Source organism: Aspergillus steynii (genome assembly GCF_002849105.1).
Source record: "Aspergillus steynii IBT 23096 chromosome Unknown P170scaffold_6, whole genome shotgun sequence".
NCBI classification, from domain to species: Eukaryota; Fungi; Ascomycota; class Eurotiomycetes; order Eurotiales; family Aspergillaceae; genus Aspergillus; species Aspergillus steynii.
In genome coordinates this window covers 3148634-3161869 of record NW_020194403.1, presented here as the reverse complement: position 1 = coordinate 3161869, position 13236 = coordinate 3148634, and the positions used below count along the sequence as shown (strand labels likewise).

At 53.0% G+C, this 13236-nt stretch overlaps 5 protein-coding genes across 5 annotated transcripts; all 5 read right to left on the bottom strand.

Moving 5' to 3' along the window:
• Window positions 1–92: 92 nt before the first annotated feature.
• On the bottom strand, window positions 93–2040 carry P170DRAFT_428561 (sugar porter family MFS transporter; the record flags this gene model as incomplete). The annotated part of the gene is made up of 5 exons (XM_024847849.1): window positions 93–862; window positions 928–1313; window positions 1366–1401; window positions 1524–1688; window positions 1739–2040. 5 exons carry the CDS (start codon window positions 2038–2040, stop codon window positions 93–95), a joined length of 1659 nt encoding a protein of 552 aa, XP_024702679.1.
• Window positions 2041–3572: 1532 nt separating this feature from the next.
• On the bottom strand, window positions 3573–3943 carry P170DRAFT_439054 (uncharacterized protein). The gene is made up of 2 exons (XM_024849751.1): window positions 3849–3943; window positions 3573–3787 (listed from the first exon to the last, which is right to left on the bottom strand). Exons 1-2 carry the CDS (start codon window positions 3930–3932, stop codon window positions 3608–3610), a joined length of 264 nt encoding a protein of 87 aa, XP_024702678.1. The 5' UTR covers window positions 3933–3943; the 3' UTR covers window positions 3573–3607.
• Window positions 3944–5536: 1593 nt separating this feature from the next.
• P170DRAFT_363711 (putative hydrolase) lies at window positions 5537–7797 on the bottom strand (the record flags this gene model as incomplete). The annotated part of the gene is made up of 8 exons (XM_024844599.1): window positions 5537–5834; window positions 5887–6017; window positions 6068–6208; window positions 6255–6470; window positions 6519–6922; window positions 6978–7162; window positions 7222–7438; window positions 7491–7797. 8 exons carry the CDS (start codon window positions 7795–7797, stop codon window positions 5537–5539), a joined length of 1899 nt encoding a protein of 632 aa, XP_024702677.1.
• A 1598-nt stretch (window positions 7798–9395) lies between these two features.
• Window positions 9396–10541, bottom strand: P170DRAFT_413266 (N,O-diacetylmuramidase). The gene is made up of 2 exons (XM_024846966.1): window positions 10175–10541; window positions 9396–10123 (listed from the first exon to the last, which is right to left on the bottom strand). The coding sequence occupies exons 1-2, from the start codon at window positions 10349–10351 to the stop codon at window positions 9584–9586; spliced, it is 717 nt and encodes a 238-aa protein (XP_024702676.1). The 5' UTR covers window positions 10352–10541; the 3' UTR covers window positions 9396–9583.
• A 620-nt stretch (window positions 10542–11161) lies between these two features.
• Window positions 11162–12986, bottom strand: P170DRAFT_478225 (alpha-glucosidase; the record flags this gene model as incomplete). The annotated part of the gene is made up of 3 exons (XM_024853539.1): window positions 11162–12402; window positions 12450–12870; window positions 12918–12986. 3 exons carry the CDS (start codon window positions 12984–12986, stop codon window positions 11162–11164), a joined length of 1731 nt encoding a protein of 576 aa, XP_024702675.1.
• Window positions 12987–13236: the final 250 nt, after the last annotated feature.

The following is a 13236-nucleotide window of genomic DNA, read 5'->3' as shown; positions in this document are numbered from 1 at the left end:
TGCGTCCTTCCTATTCTCTTCAACGTCGAATGAATATAAATTACTTCCTCCACTTGGCATCGACATGATCGTACTCTACCATCCACAATCTACTAGACAGCCTTGTCGTCGTGAACCACCTCCTGCTCGGTCGCCCTGGCCGTCGCAGGCGGCGAAGTCTCCACCTGTGGCTGTCCCTTTGCGTCCATTTCGCCCCTCTCCAGCTGCTGTACGCGATGTGTGGTGATGCGGGTCTTCCACGCCGGCGTGCCGATATACGGGATGCCGTTCGGATCCTCAAACATCGCCTCCGTCTCTTCTAGCGTCTTACCCGCTGTCTCCGGGAAAAGGAAGAACACGTGAATAAACATGGCGGCGTTAAACACTCCGAAGATAATATATGTCTGCCACCGGATGTTGGCAAACGCTGGCGGGGTAAACAGCCCCAGCGCGGTGTTGAAGGCCCAATTGCCTGACGTCGCCAGCGCCACGCCTTTTCCTCGCAGACGCAGCGGGAATAACTCAGGAGGGTATACCCACGAGGCAGGGCCCCAGGTCGGGGCATAAGAGGCGACGAAAAGGTAGGTGCAAGCGATGAGGCCCTTGGCTGCACCGCCGGAGAGGCGCATGGATTGCTGGGCAACGCCATCGATGCCGCCCTCTACGACCTCGCCGTGAGCGCCCATGATCCCCGCGTTGGCAAACATCCAGGTCGCCATGAGAACGGAACCAACGAGCAGCGTCGGACGTCGGCCCCATTTGTCGATCCAGATCAGCGCCGGCAAAGTCATAAACACGTTGATAATGTATTGGATTGAGGAGGCGAGAAGATTGGCGTCGCCGGAGTAACCGGCCATCGCGAACACGTACGTGATGTAATACACTTCACCGGCTTCGTTAGCATCGAATGGAAGAAAAGTGAACATAAAAAAGAGCGAAGGGACCTACTCATGACGTTCATTCCAGTCAGCTGAGACCAGATCTGCGTGAACAGGCCGATGATGGTGCGGTTGACCATGTCCGGTTTGAAGAGATCGAAGTAGGTGACGTTCTTGAATCGACTTTCCAGCTCACACATTCGTCGAATATCCTCCAATTCAAGCGCAATGAACGGATGGTGCATATCGCCCTTAGCGTGCACCAGGGCCAACACCTGATGGCATTCTTCCCAGCGGTCCTTGCGCGCCAGCCATCGAGGGGACTCCGGCAGGAAGAGCATACCGCAGAACAGGAAGATAGCCGGAACCATCTGGAGCGCCCAAGGGATCCGCCAAGCGGCAGGGTTGTAAGTCGAGGCGGAGCGCCCCCCGATATACGAGCAGCCGTAGGAGATGCTGCACAGTTGGGTCAGCTTGTTTCAGCATTATTGTTCAAGATGAGACTTACTAGAACATTATAAGGATACCCCACGTGATTGCCCACCTGTGAGATTCCGGACAGGATTTCAGAGGTCAGATATGATTCCATCGAACAGGAGCTGCCAAAGCCCGAGAGGGGAGACAGGAGATGACCATCGGCCATGACGGCAATTGAAGAAGACTTACTGCTGGATACCCACGAGTCGCCCTCGCTTGGAAGGCGGCGCCATTTCACTGATGTAGACAGGCACCTGGGCAGACTCGATACCGACCGCGAAACCATTGATGACACGGGCTGCGACTAACATGCCGATATTCTGCGACGCGGACATGATGGCTGAACCAATGATCCTGGTTCTGTCAGTGCGACTACAAAAAGGGACCGATGGAAATATGCTAACCAGACGACGCAACCGACCATGATGGAGGACTTGCGACCAATGCGATCGGACAAGAAACCGGAGATGAGAGCACCGAGCCAAGAGCCCGCGGCCATGGCGGCTGTGATTCCTCCCTGGGCCAGGGACTCTGGACCAGAGCAGTTGTCACTGTCGTTAAAAGGAGGTCCCTCGGGACCCTGGTTGAAGTAACATTTGTACGAGTTCTCGTTCAACTGAGCCGACATGGACGAGATATCGAAGCCGAAGAGGGCGCCGCCGACCACGGCGACGCCGGCGATCACGTAGATGTTGCCAATAAGCATGGCTGGGCGAGACTGTGTGTGGCAGCACACCCCAAAAGAAAGGGAAAAGAAAAAAAAAAGAAAAGGACACGGAGGACAAGAGACACGAGGTGGGGAAAAGCTGGGAGATCGGGTTATATACGTGTTGGCTGGATCTGGGGGAGGGCCATGCGGTAGCCTTCCCCTCTGTCTCGGACCATCAGCTCACATCGTGACTCGACGAGACCATCTTTGCCTCTCCTGACGCGTTGCATAGAACCCAGATGGATCCCCATCCTGGGCATTCCTTCTCGGGTCGATGTCTCCGCGAACCTATAGACGCCTCCCACCTCATGGCGACAGCCACCGGTGCTTGACCAACGCCAGGAAGTTAGTTGTCGGATTGGGAGCCAGGCCGACATGATTCCACCAATCTGGGGAGCGGCGAGGACTGACTCGAGAGACTCATTCGACGACACTCCGCATGGGCCTCTCCACCCCCGGGCTGCACTCCGGACTTGTTGGCCATTCATGCGGGGATTTAGGGCTCGGCGTCGATGATCCTTCCCGCGAACGGTTACGGCTGGGTGAAGTTGCATCGCGTGGTTTGGGGTGTCGCATCCGTCGCACGGATTGATCCAGGGAACGGGGTTATGGCCCTTCATCCATGGGCTGACACAGAGTCAGACGTATCTGAACTATCTTCCGATCGTTCCAGCATCCCTGAATTTTCCCTGGGCTTGAGTAAGTGGCGCAAGCCACTCGCGTTAGTAGATTATTCAGATTGTCGCCGGTCTTCTTGGGGGCGGTTAGAGCATTGGCAACTAGAACGAATTGATCGGAAGGAAGAAATTATGCCCGATTCCCACGCACAGGGAACGTACAATTGCGTTGTCCGACAAATAACGTGAACTGCTCCTTGGCTTGCAGTCAAGGAATCGATCCTGGCATCCGACTTGCCATTCAAATAACCATGTCCCTGAACCAGTTGATCATAACGGGAGATCTTGTCTTCCTACCTTGCTCAGGCCAGCATGTTCCCCGAAGCATTTCAAATGGCACCAGGGTGGCCTGCCTCTCAGCATCGAGGCCAAAATGACTCGTTCATACAGAGTTTGTGAAACCTTCGCTGCTGCTCCTGATGCAAGGAGTATATGACGTGAGATCGGATGGATATCGAGTACAAGAAGGCCCTTGGGTGCTTTGGCGATCGCAATTCTCTTACAAGGACACGGGGGTCTACGATCGCATTTCGGCCCATTCTGCCCCGAATTAAATCTCTTAAGATCTTGGCAATGCCGTGATATTAACCGAGGAGATTTCAGTATAAAGGATATCATTGATTGTGGTATATCAATTCGAATGCCTTGCTATAAGACGCTCCAAGTCATCCCAGTGCGGACTCATATCATGCTTGGACTGTGCATTGAGGCTGATTCAAGGACTATTTACGCCTTGCAAATACCTCAACAAATATCTGAAGGTTCACTGATGGGTCAGTTTCATAGCAAGACCCTCAGGATGGTTTTGAACAACAACGAAAACATACTCTGAGTACATCGATAGCCTATCTCACACCCCCTACACCATAACCAGCCTCATCTCTGACTCACTCCGAAGGGGCAGATCCACACCGAAAGGCGGGGTTCATGCTGTTAATCGAGCAGCGTTTTCCAAGACCAGATATAGCGCCTTCCTCGGTCTCAAAAGCCTCTCGCTTGTCGTTGGAGCCGCAGCGAGCATAGGGATTATCGCAAAGGATACAGCAGCGCTTGCTCATCAAGGCGGACTATGAAGCATCATTGGGGTTAGTCTGTGACTTAATAATTGTGATTCAGGTAAATTCATACGTTCTCAGCGGGCGCTGGCATTGGGCTGGCAATGCTCGGAAGTACGCAGAGGGAGAGAACAATGCTGGTGATGGAGAGACGCATATTGACGGTTTATTGCAACGAATGCGAGTGAGAAAATGAAGGATGATAAAGATGAAGATGGTGACAACAGACCGTCACCACTGGCGCTTTTATAGTGTTCAAGGTAAGGAACGTCTCTCCTATCCGAAAATAGCCCGAGGCCAAAACGCACCTAGCTCGACCAAAGAACTGCCATCTCTTCCATCCCTGGACAAGCTACCGGCTCGTACGTGTCAAGTCGCTCGGCGATAGGCCCAAATAGCAACAAGTCCCTAGCCCTAAGGCACTAGCTGCGAGCTAGTTGATCAGATAAGATGGATGATCAGTCCGGAGACCCGCACAAAAAGGGCTGAATGGCAACGTTTCATCAATTATATTAAACTAACGGTCCAGAGGGGTCGGAAAAGCTGAGTGAATATCCCTGACCATGAGGTATTTTCCTGCGGGCGGCACGGGGGACGAGATTCCGAGGCAGACCATACAGACCCTAGGTGATTAACATGGGTTGTGAACATGGCCCGGGACAATGAGACATCAGAAGACAATTCGATGACGCCTGCAGATACAGCAGGATGTGATTCCCCACAAATCAACATGCTCGGAGGTTGCCCGAGAAATGATATCCACTGCGGGAAGTGACCCTAAGAAACGACGTGAAGACTGCGGCATCCTCCCAGGTGCTCGGACGAGCTCTCCGTGTTCGGCAAGATATTTTAACGCCGAGTCCAATGGCGCCGAACCGGTTTGACCTGAATAACGCGGAGATAACGAAAGGGTCCGAGGCAGTTGCGTCGGATACCAGAAAAGACACACCGGCAGTCAGACTCCGTTGTTCTGAGTGAGGACATCGAGCGCGTCGACCCTAGAATGTCTGTGACATCGTTGCCACTGTATTTTGCCCCTCTGCCTCTCAGCGTCATTATAGCCTGACTGCACACCTGATCAATCACCACAGGTAAGGGCACGAACTCCCTACGCTAATGGAGTCGAGCGCTTCGCCACATCATTCAATATTCCCACTAACGATCGCAATGAGAGGTAAGCAATGGCATTGCAATCAAGGACTCGTCCGTGGTACTAGCAATTTACCTCCCAGACTGTCATGCTGCCTCGTATATATATATCGTCTAGCGAGGGGAGGAGAGGGGAGGAACCCCTGAGTGAGGGGAGAAAACCGCTGTACTACCGATGAAAAATAAATATTAATCATTTATCGTAGGTTCGACGATGAAAGAACAGCAATAGTTGAGATCTTAGCTTCAGACTAGGCAGAAACGCCGTGGCGTGGATAGTCCTGAATCGTAGGGTTTGGGCTGTGGTCAGAACCGTGGCGCCCGTATTTCAGCAGTGAGCCTATTCTCACTTCACTATAGCATAACGATTATCACTTGACAAATGAAGGACTGGAGAAGGTAGCATATCCTTTATTCCAAGGAGAAGGTCTAATGGTGGAATGTGATATATCATTTCAATCGTCAGTGAGCCAGGCAATTCATTCACCACTTCCGTTTTAACGCCCGTTCTCTACTACTGATGACTGATGAACTTAGAAATGGTATCATTAACTAATATGTACCCATCATTGTTATAAGGATAACAGCGTGTCCTCACAGCAGACATCTCATCTACGCAGTCATGGATGCGTTTCTCCGGTTCTCAGCGGCATCATAGAGCCCTTGAATGTCGTCCTTCCACTGTTCCTCGTCTACACGCTTGAGGCGGCGGTCGTAGGTCATCAGGCCGTTGACTTCGCCCTCGACGTCGGTGGTCTGCGTCCACACGCCCCCACTGCAGTCGAATCGGCGAACTTGATCCTGCAATTCGGATAGCAGAATGTGGCTGCGGTAGTTCCACGCGTCGATCGTCTCGTCAATCTCGTACGTCTCATTGATGGCATTGATCGCTTTTTGGTTGTTCCAAAGGCTACAGAGTTTAGTTAGTCCCCGCCTTGCATTGGCTGAGAAAGATGACTCACTTCTCAATAGAAACGTTATGACCGATACCGCCGAACTCTCCCTGGATGGCGATACGACTGGGATCATAAGGGGGAGACTGCAGGGAATAGAAGGGGGTTCCGCATTGAGGGTTGGCATAGTGATGGTTGTCCTGGGTCGGTGAGTAACTTTCTGGCTCTGGGCAAATAAATGGATACGTACGCTGAAATCGCCAGCACCGTGATCAATCCAGCCCGAGGTGGCAATGACGAGGCGGCTTGGATCCAACTGCTTGACTCGCTCGGTGAGGGCAAACTCAGGGTATCCCTCGATGAGCTGTCCCCAACCCTCGTTGTAAATGACCTATGCTGTGTCAGAAGTGCTCGATCACGCTGGACGCTCGACTCACCCATGTGACAATGCTAGGATGGCTCTTGAATTGGTTCACCATCAGGTCTAACTGCCGGGCAAATTCCTGCTGAGCTGCCCCGTAAGGAAGAATAGTGACGCTCTGGCAGGCGGCGTCGGTGCTCGACTGCAGAGGACGGGGAGAGGGCATGTCCTGGATCACCAGGATACCAATCTCATCACACGCCCGGTAGAACAGGTCGGACTCAATTTTGATCTGTCTTTGTTAGATTAAAGGCTATTTCACGTCACCGGGGCAACTCACGTGCTTCCGCAGCATATTGAAGCCGAGGTCTTTCAACACCTTCAAATCGTATACCATCGCCTCCCGGGTCGGAGGAGTGTACAGTCCGTCCGGCCAGTATCCCTGGTCGAGAGTGCCGAACATGAACGTGAACTCACCGTTCAGAAGCGGCCGCCAGACACCATCGACCTTACCCTTGGAGATAGTACGGAAGCCCGTGTAGCTGGTGATCTCGTCGTTGCCCATGCGCACGGTGACGTTATACAAAGTCGGCGAGTCCGGACTCCACAGGTCGACCTCGCCCACCTCGAATTGGAACGGTTTGTCGGAGGTGCCGTCGTGGAAGGTCAGGTCACCGTCATCCTCATGCACGGCGATCTTAACGGCGGTGCCGTTGCCGGTGGCACTGTGTACGGTGACGTTGACTAGCGAATATGTTAGCATGATTGTGTACATGCTTGCATTGATGTGAGATATCACCTTGACCGTCCATATTCGCCTCCAGATCCAGCCGAACAATGTGATTTGCCGGCGCGGGCTCAATCCAAACACTCTGCCAGATCCCGCTGCAAGGGGTGTAGAAGATGTGCGAGGGGTTGAGGGTCTGTTTGCCCATAGGGATGACGTGGCCTGCCTGGTCGGTGGGATCGTGCACAAATACCAAGCTGTGACGGTAAGTCCATGTCTGACGTCTCTAAGATGCTCAAGCTAGGATTCAACCTACAGTTCATTCTCACCGTCAAACTTGACCTGGGCAGTGATGTCGACGGAGAAATGGAAGTATCCACCACGATGGAAACCCGCCTGCTTGCCATTGACGAAGACGGTAGCTTCGTAATCAACGGCACCAAAATGTAGCAGCACATGCTCGTTGCTCCAGGACTCGGGCACGGTGAACTTCCTGGTGAACCAGGAGTAGAAGGTATCTTTACCTTGGATGCCTGCGCGGAGTTAGCCTCAGGTTCAGGCGACAAGGCAATGAGGGAGACTGACCAGAAAGAGCACTCTCCAAGCAGGAAGGAATCAGGACCTCATTAGAGAGGGCCTGCCCAAAAGGAGGGCTGTCGACAGCATCCACATTCTCAGCTCTCCGATACTGCCACAGACCATTCAGATTCTGCCATTTGGGTCGTTGCAACTGCGGGCGTGGATACTCTGGCCAGGGTTCGGTGCCAACTTTCTCCGTCCAGGGAGTATCGAGAGGAGGCGTTTTTAGTTCATAAGGCACGGTGGTGGAATTCTGAGCCGACGCACAAACGGCCAAGCCCAAAGAAAACAAAGAGGTAGCAAACCAATGCATGATTAAAGATTGCGCCAGCGAGTGATTGCCGAGCTTCTCCAACGGACACTACCTCACACCAGAACCAGCGAGAGGGATCCGCAGGGCATCGGGCAGGACGCGCTCTATTTATCTTCCAGACCCATCGTGAGCGGCTCGGCATGCAGGGAGAGCGGCATCCAATTGTAGTCCCACCGGGGTGAAGACGATAAATCCCCGCACAGTATCATTCACTGCCATGGCACTTGGCATTGCCTTGCAGCTGGACTTGAGGACGACCAACCCCGCAACGGACGGCAGCAAAGCAGATGGTGACTGTTGGGCTTATCTTGGCGGTGCTAGTTGGTGGAGCGATCCGCATCCCTTGATCCTCAGATCGTGGAGCATGAGGTCATCCGCCGGCTGTTCTTATAGGATTAGAGGGACTACTTTGTGCTGAACAACGAGCAAAGCGCGGCAAGTGCGATGGAATCATTCCTGGCGCATCTCGACTCCTTGACGCTGGAAAGTCGCGAATTAGGGCTCGCTTTCCCAAAGAGGCAGCTGCTCAGGTGCCGCTGACTCATCGCGACCGTGCCTGGATGCCTGGATGCCTTATCTCTTTCGACAGAATAACAACGCAGAAGAACAGACGATCAACCATATTCCAACAGAAGACAGAAATGATAGAATACCAGAAGACTCGAATCTGCAGACCTCTTCACATGGCTGTGGCTCATCGTTCGAATCTCGCCCACTGGAAATTACTAATGCTAAATTAATCTCCCAAACCCCTCTCGATAGTTACATCCCAGCCTGATCGGGTGATGAATCTAAACCGCTGCCTAAACCCAAGCAAGTTAATCACCAGCCAAATCATCAGCCACAGCTGGCTCTCTTGGCCCATGGCAAACGGGATCACAGCCCCAGTGCCAATCCCAGGCCTATGCCAGCGTCCAGTCGAAGGTTATCACGCCATGCCAAGTCGAGCCCAACGGGGACAGCCTCAAGGTTGAAGGCTGGACGATCTCGGCTGACCGCTCCTACTCGGGGCAAAACAGGTCATGGCCAGGCTTCAGGGATCAGGGCAGATGTGCGAGTGACAGGTCATCCCTCCCTGACTCCTGCATGAAAGGAGTGAAATCTCCGCATCGGCCGATCTTGGCGAGGGGTGATTTAGTCTAGATGCGTTGGAAATACGTTTATGATCGAGACAAAGAGAGATGAAATGAGAATCGACAGGGATGAAGGGAAATTTCTGCTCGCTAGTTTAATGTTCAGACATATAGCCAATATCCGACAAGAAACTAAATAGATACAATATTCAACAATACCATGAAGAGAAGAGTATGACATCATTAGCCTCACCGAGTCTCCCTTGTCGTTCCTGCAGGACGCGAGGATTTATCGCTCTGTCTGATAGGTCTGGTCGGTTGTCCTGATCAGAAACCCATCTGCTCAGGGGTTTCTGCCTGCTGTGACTGTGCGACTGGAATAAATGAAAGAAATCGAATTGGCCCCACCGATTATTTCTCGGACCAGCGGTGCAACAGTGAAGATAAATCACGGTTACACCATAGCCTCTGTCCCTTGCGTCCCTCTTGACCGGGATGATGGGATTCCCCGTCTATTTGCCCTTCCTTTTCTTCACTTTTTTGTTGGTGGAAGAATCCGGTCCATCTCTACAGGGAATAATCGGACGATAGGCTGAACAATCTCAAGGCTTCGCAAGTTAGGATGTTTGTAATCGATCATAAGCAAGTACTGACATCATCGCATCTAGACCATCTTCACCCAACGACCCCCCCCCAGAATACCACAAATACCTCTAATCCGCCCTCGCAATCTTCAACAGCTGCTCTTCCGACCCATTAAAGAGATCCGAATCCCCACCATACTTATAACTATCCGAATTCTGCCAAATAGTATAAGTAGGCCAGTCACCTGGCACACTCGATGGCGCCGAGCTACTATACGCCGCGAGAACCAGCGGCGTTTTATCACCAAACCCACCGGCATTACCAGTGCACTGCGTCCACCAGTCCAAGTTCGTATACAGCAAGGGATAAACACCGACTTCGTCGCGGTACGTCTCCACGAACTCCTTCACCCACGCCACCATCGCCGAGTGCGTCAGCCCGTAGCAGGTCGCGCCGTACGGGTTATATTCGATATCGAGCATGCCCGGCAGCGTGATATTATCCTTCGACCAGCCGCCGCCGTTGGCGATGAAGTACTTGACTTGCGCGGACGCCGAGGACTTGTTGGGTAGGGCGAAGTGGTAGCCGCCGCGGAGGAGGTTTGCGTCGGAGGCGCCTTGGTAGTGGGAGCTGAAAAGCGGGTCTTTGAAGCCGGTGCCTTCGCTGGACTGGGAGCTGTTAGATGGGATATGCTCAGTGGGAGTGTGTGAGGTATCTACCTTGATGTACACGAAGCGAGCGCCGTCTTTGTATGCGGCCGCGAAGTCGACGGAGCTTTGGTGGTTCGAGATGTCGAAGCCCTGCACTGTGTCGGCGCGAGTGACGAGCTTGGGGCTGGAACTGGCTTGCGCCAGACCGGAGAGTGTCGCAGCGACGGTGAGAGCGCTGAATTTCATGGTGGATGTCGGGGTGATTTGATATGATTGGGGGGAGGGGTGTATCTGGGGGAAAGAGTGTGCTTTATATAAGATGTCCCCGGGAAAGATGCTGACGGCTTTCAGGAGGACTACTGCCCCCCCGGCTGCATTGCGTTGATCCTCACTTTGCGTGAGACGGGCTAAAGCGAGTCAGGAAGTGTCCTGAATACGAAGCGGTTCGGTTCGATGTATGTTTTGCAGTGCAGGACCGCGGTAGACACGATCCTCGGCTGAACCTCTCCTTCTTTTCACCCATCCTTCTCGCAGAAAGAGGTTATTGGTGCGAAAGACAGATGATCAATGCCCCAAAGCGTAAGGATCGCCCCGTTCCTGGACTAACAGAGACTCTCGTGAGGACCAGCCAATCTAAAGCGTTGCCAAGTCAGTGAACACGAGGTGTGGAATAAGCGAGATGTAAGGCTGGTCGAAGCATTGTCTAAAGCTTTGAGAAAGTCATGCTGCAGACGGTATATTGTATGGGGTGTCTATTTATGGGGATCACTTAAAGACCTGAACCAAGCTAAAAAAAAGATAACAGACCAGGCACTGAATCCTCAAGATATGAAGCCGAACTGTAGATAGCCTCGGGCTTCAGGCACACCTCACCCCTTGATTAATGCAGATAAAAATAGCCGTGGGGGCAGATCTGCTCCTGGAAACTTACGTTGCATCGCCAAATTTAATGAACTCGTATTGATGATCGAGAAGTCGATTCGAAAACGGTATCATTCTGCGAGATTTAAATTGCATCATAGAATTGATTCATACGCTAATATCCTTCGTGATCCTTCAAGAAATGATATAGATCCTGCCCTCCCACGGTTGCAGCGTCTCCGACACGGCTAAATCTGTATAGTTGCTCACCAGCAACTCCATTCCCACCGTCGAGACCGTCAATGGTTGATTTGAATCAGTAAAGTTCAACACCACGAGGGCTTTCTTCTCGCCCCTCGACTTGACAAAACAGAATGTCTCTTGATTCTCAAAGTCCAACAGCTCAAAAGCTCCATGAATGAAAAGATCCCGGTGCTCCTTGCGCAGTCGCAGCACATTCTTCCAGAATGAAAGTACACTGCCAGGATCGCTCTCCTGACGAAGCACATTAATCTCGGGATACAGATCGTGCACCCGCATCCACGGCTTCCCTGTTGTAAACCCTGCATGAGACGAAGCATCCCACTGCATGGGCAGACGGGCATGATCCCGGGCAAGAATGCGCAGTCCGTCCATGATCTGCTTCTGGCGCGCGGGATCTCCCTCGGCCTCCCGATAATATCCCCTCCCCTCGATGTCTTTGTATTCCTCCACAGACCAGTCGCGGGGAGCATTGGTCATACCGATCTCTTGGCCTTGGTACAGGAACAGCGTGCCGGTCATAGCGACCATCAAGATCGCCAGCATCATCGCCGAGCGAGCCCGGTGCTCCGGCGCATCGCTACCAAACCGCGATACGGAGCGCCCGTTGTCATGGTTCTCGCAGAAAGCGGTCGTCCAGCCATCGGTACCTTCGATGAACGATTGCCATTTGGACACGATGATCTTCATCTGGGTTAGTTTCCAGGGGTGAAAGATGTACTTGTCCTCCAGGCTGTCTCCCATGCCGATGTGCCCGATGTCCAGGTGAAAGACCATGCTGAGCTCTCGCTCCGAGGCACCGACATAGCGCAGCACGTCGCGAGGGTCCGGCGTGTTGGCCAGCTCCCCGATAGTCACCACGTCGCCGTAGGGCTGCAGCACGTCGCCGTGCATCTCGCGGACGAACTCGTGGATGCGAGGCCCATTGCACCACATCTGGATAGCGGGCTGAATGTCGCTGTTTGGATCGGTGATGGGTGCATCCGGGAAGTCGGTGTGTTTGCTGTACTTGTTGACCGTGTCGACGCGAAAGCCGTCGATGCCTTTGTCGAGCCAGAAGCGGATCGCGCTCTGGTAGATGGCTTTTCGAGTGGCTTCGTTGTCCCAGTTCAGATCTGGTTGTTCCTTCGCGTACAGATGCAGATAGTACTCCTGCGTGTGCTCGTCCCAGGTCCCTGGAGGTGTCAGCGATATCGACTTCAGGTAGAGAGTGTCTACGAACATGTACTCCCAGCGAAGTATCCGCGGTAGTTCGAGGGAGGCTGACGATTGCCATTCGCGTCGTATCTCGGAGGTCGCCAGAAATACCAGTCGCGCTTCTCGTTGTCCTTGCTGCCGCGGCTCTCTTGGAACCACTGGTGCTGATCGCTGGTGTGGTTGATGACGAGGTCTAGAAGGAGTTTCATGCCGCGCTCATGGCAAGCCTGGACTAGCTTCTCCACGTCTTCCACGGTTCCATACGCAGGCAATACCTTCTCATAATCAGAGACATCGTAGCCCATATCGTGCATGGGCGAGTCGTACATGGGAGACAGCCAGACGACGTCGACCCCGAGAGCATGGAGGTAGGGAATTTTCTCGATTACTCCGGGAATATCACCCCAGCCATCGCCATTGGAGTCTTTGAACGAGGCGGGATATACCTGAAAATATTAGTGGATTCATTGAAGTCACCGGGTCCAATATTTACTTGATAGACTGTGGCTTCTTTCCACCAGTTGTTGCGCCCGGTTGGGACCGACTCTGCGTAGGACCCCATGATTATTGACCAGGATATGTCGAAAAGAGATAATAAAGAATACCAGAGCAAATTGAATGTTCTGGCATTTTAAATCCATGGAATGTCAGGCGATGCCGATCCCCCGCAGAGTCCGGATAGACGCCGTCTTGCCTCCGTCTTGCCTCCGACAAGCCGCCGTCAACAATCCGATTGGAGTTGGCCATCCCCGGATCTCCGCGTTGCAAATTCGCGGGGAGAGATTTTCGACACGGGTTGTTTGGCAGGAATA

Bases quoted from the DNA above. Each gene is read 5' to 3' on its own strand.
- P170DRAFT_439054 (XM_024849751.1), bottom strand. From the start codon at position 3,932: ATGCGTCTCTCCATCACCAGCATTGTTCTCTCCCTCTGCGTACTTCCG. The intron at 3,788-3,848 runs GTATGAATTTAC...GATGCTTCATAG, and splicing joins TGCCAGCGCCCGCTGAGAAC to TCCGCCTTGATGAGCAAGCG.
- P170DRAFT_413266 (XM_024846966.1), bottom strand. From the start codon at position 10,351: ATGAAATTCAGCGCTCTCACCGTCGCTGCGACACTCTCCGGTCTGGCG. The intron at 10,124-10,174 runs GTAGATACCTCA...AACAGCTCCCAG, and splicing joins CTCGCTTCGTGTACATCAAG to TCCAGCGAAGGCACCGGCTT.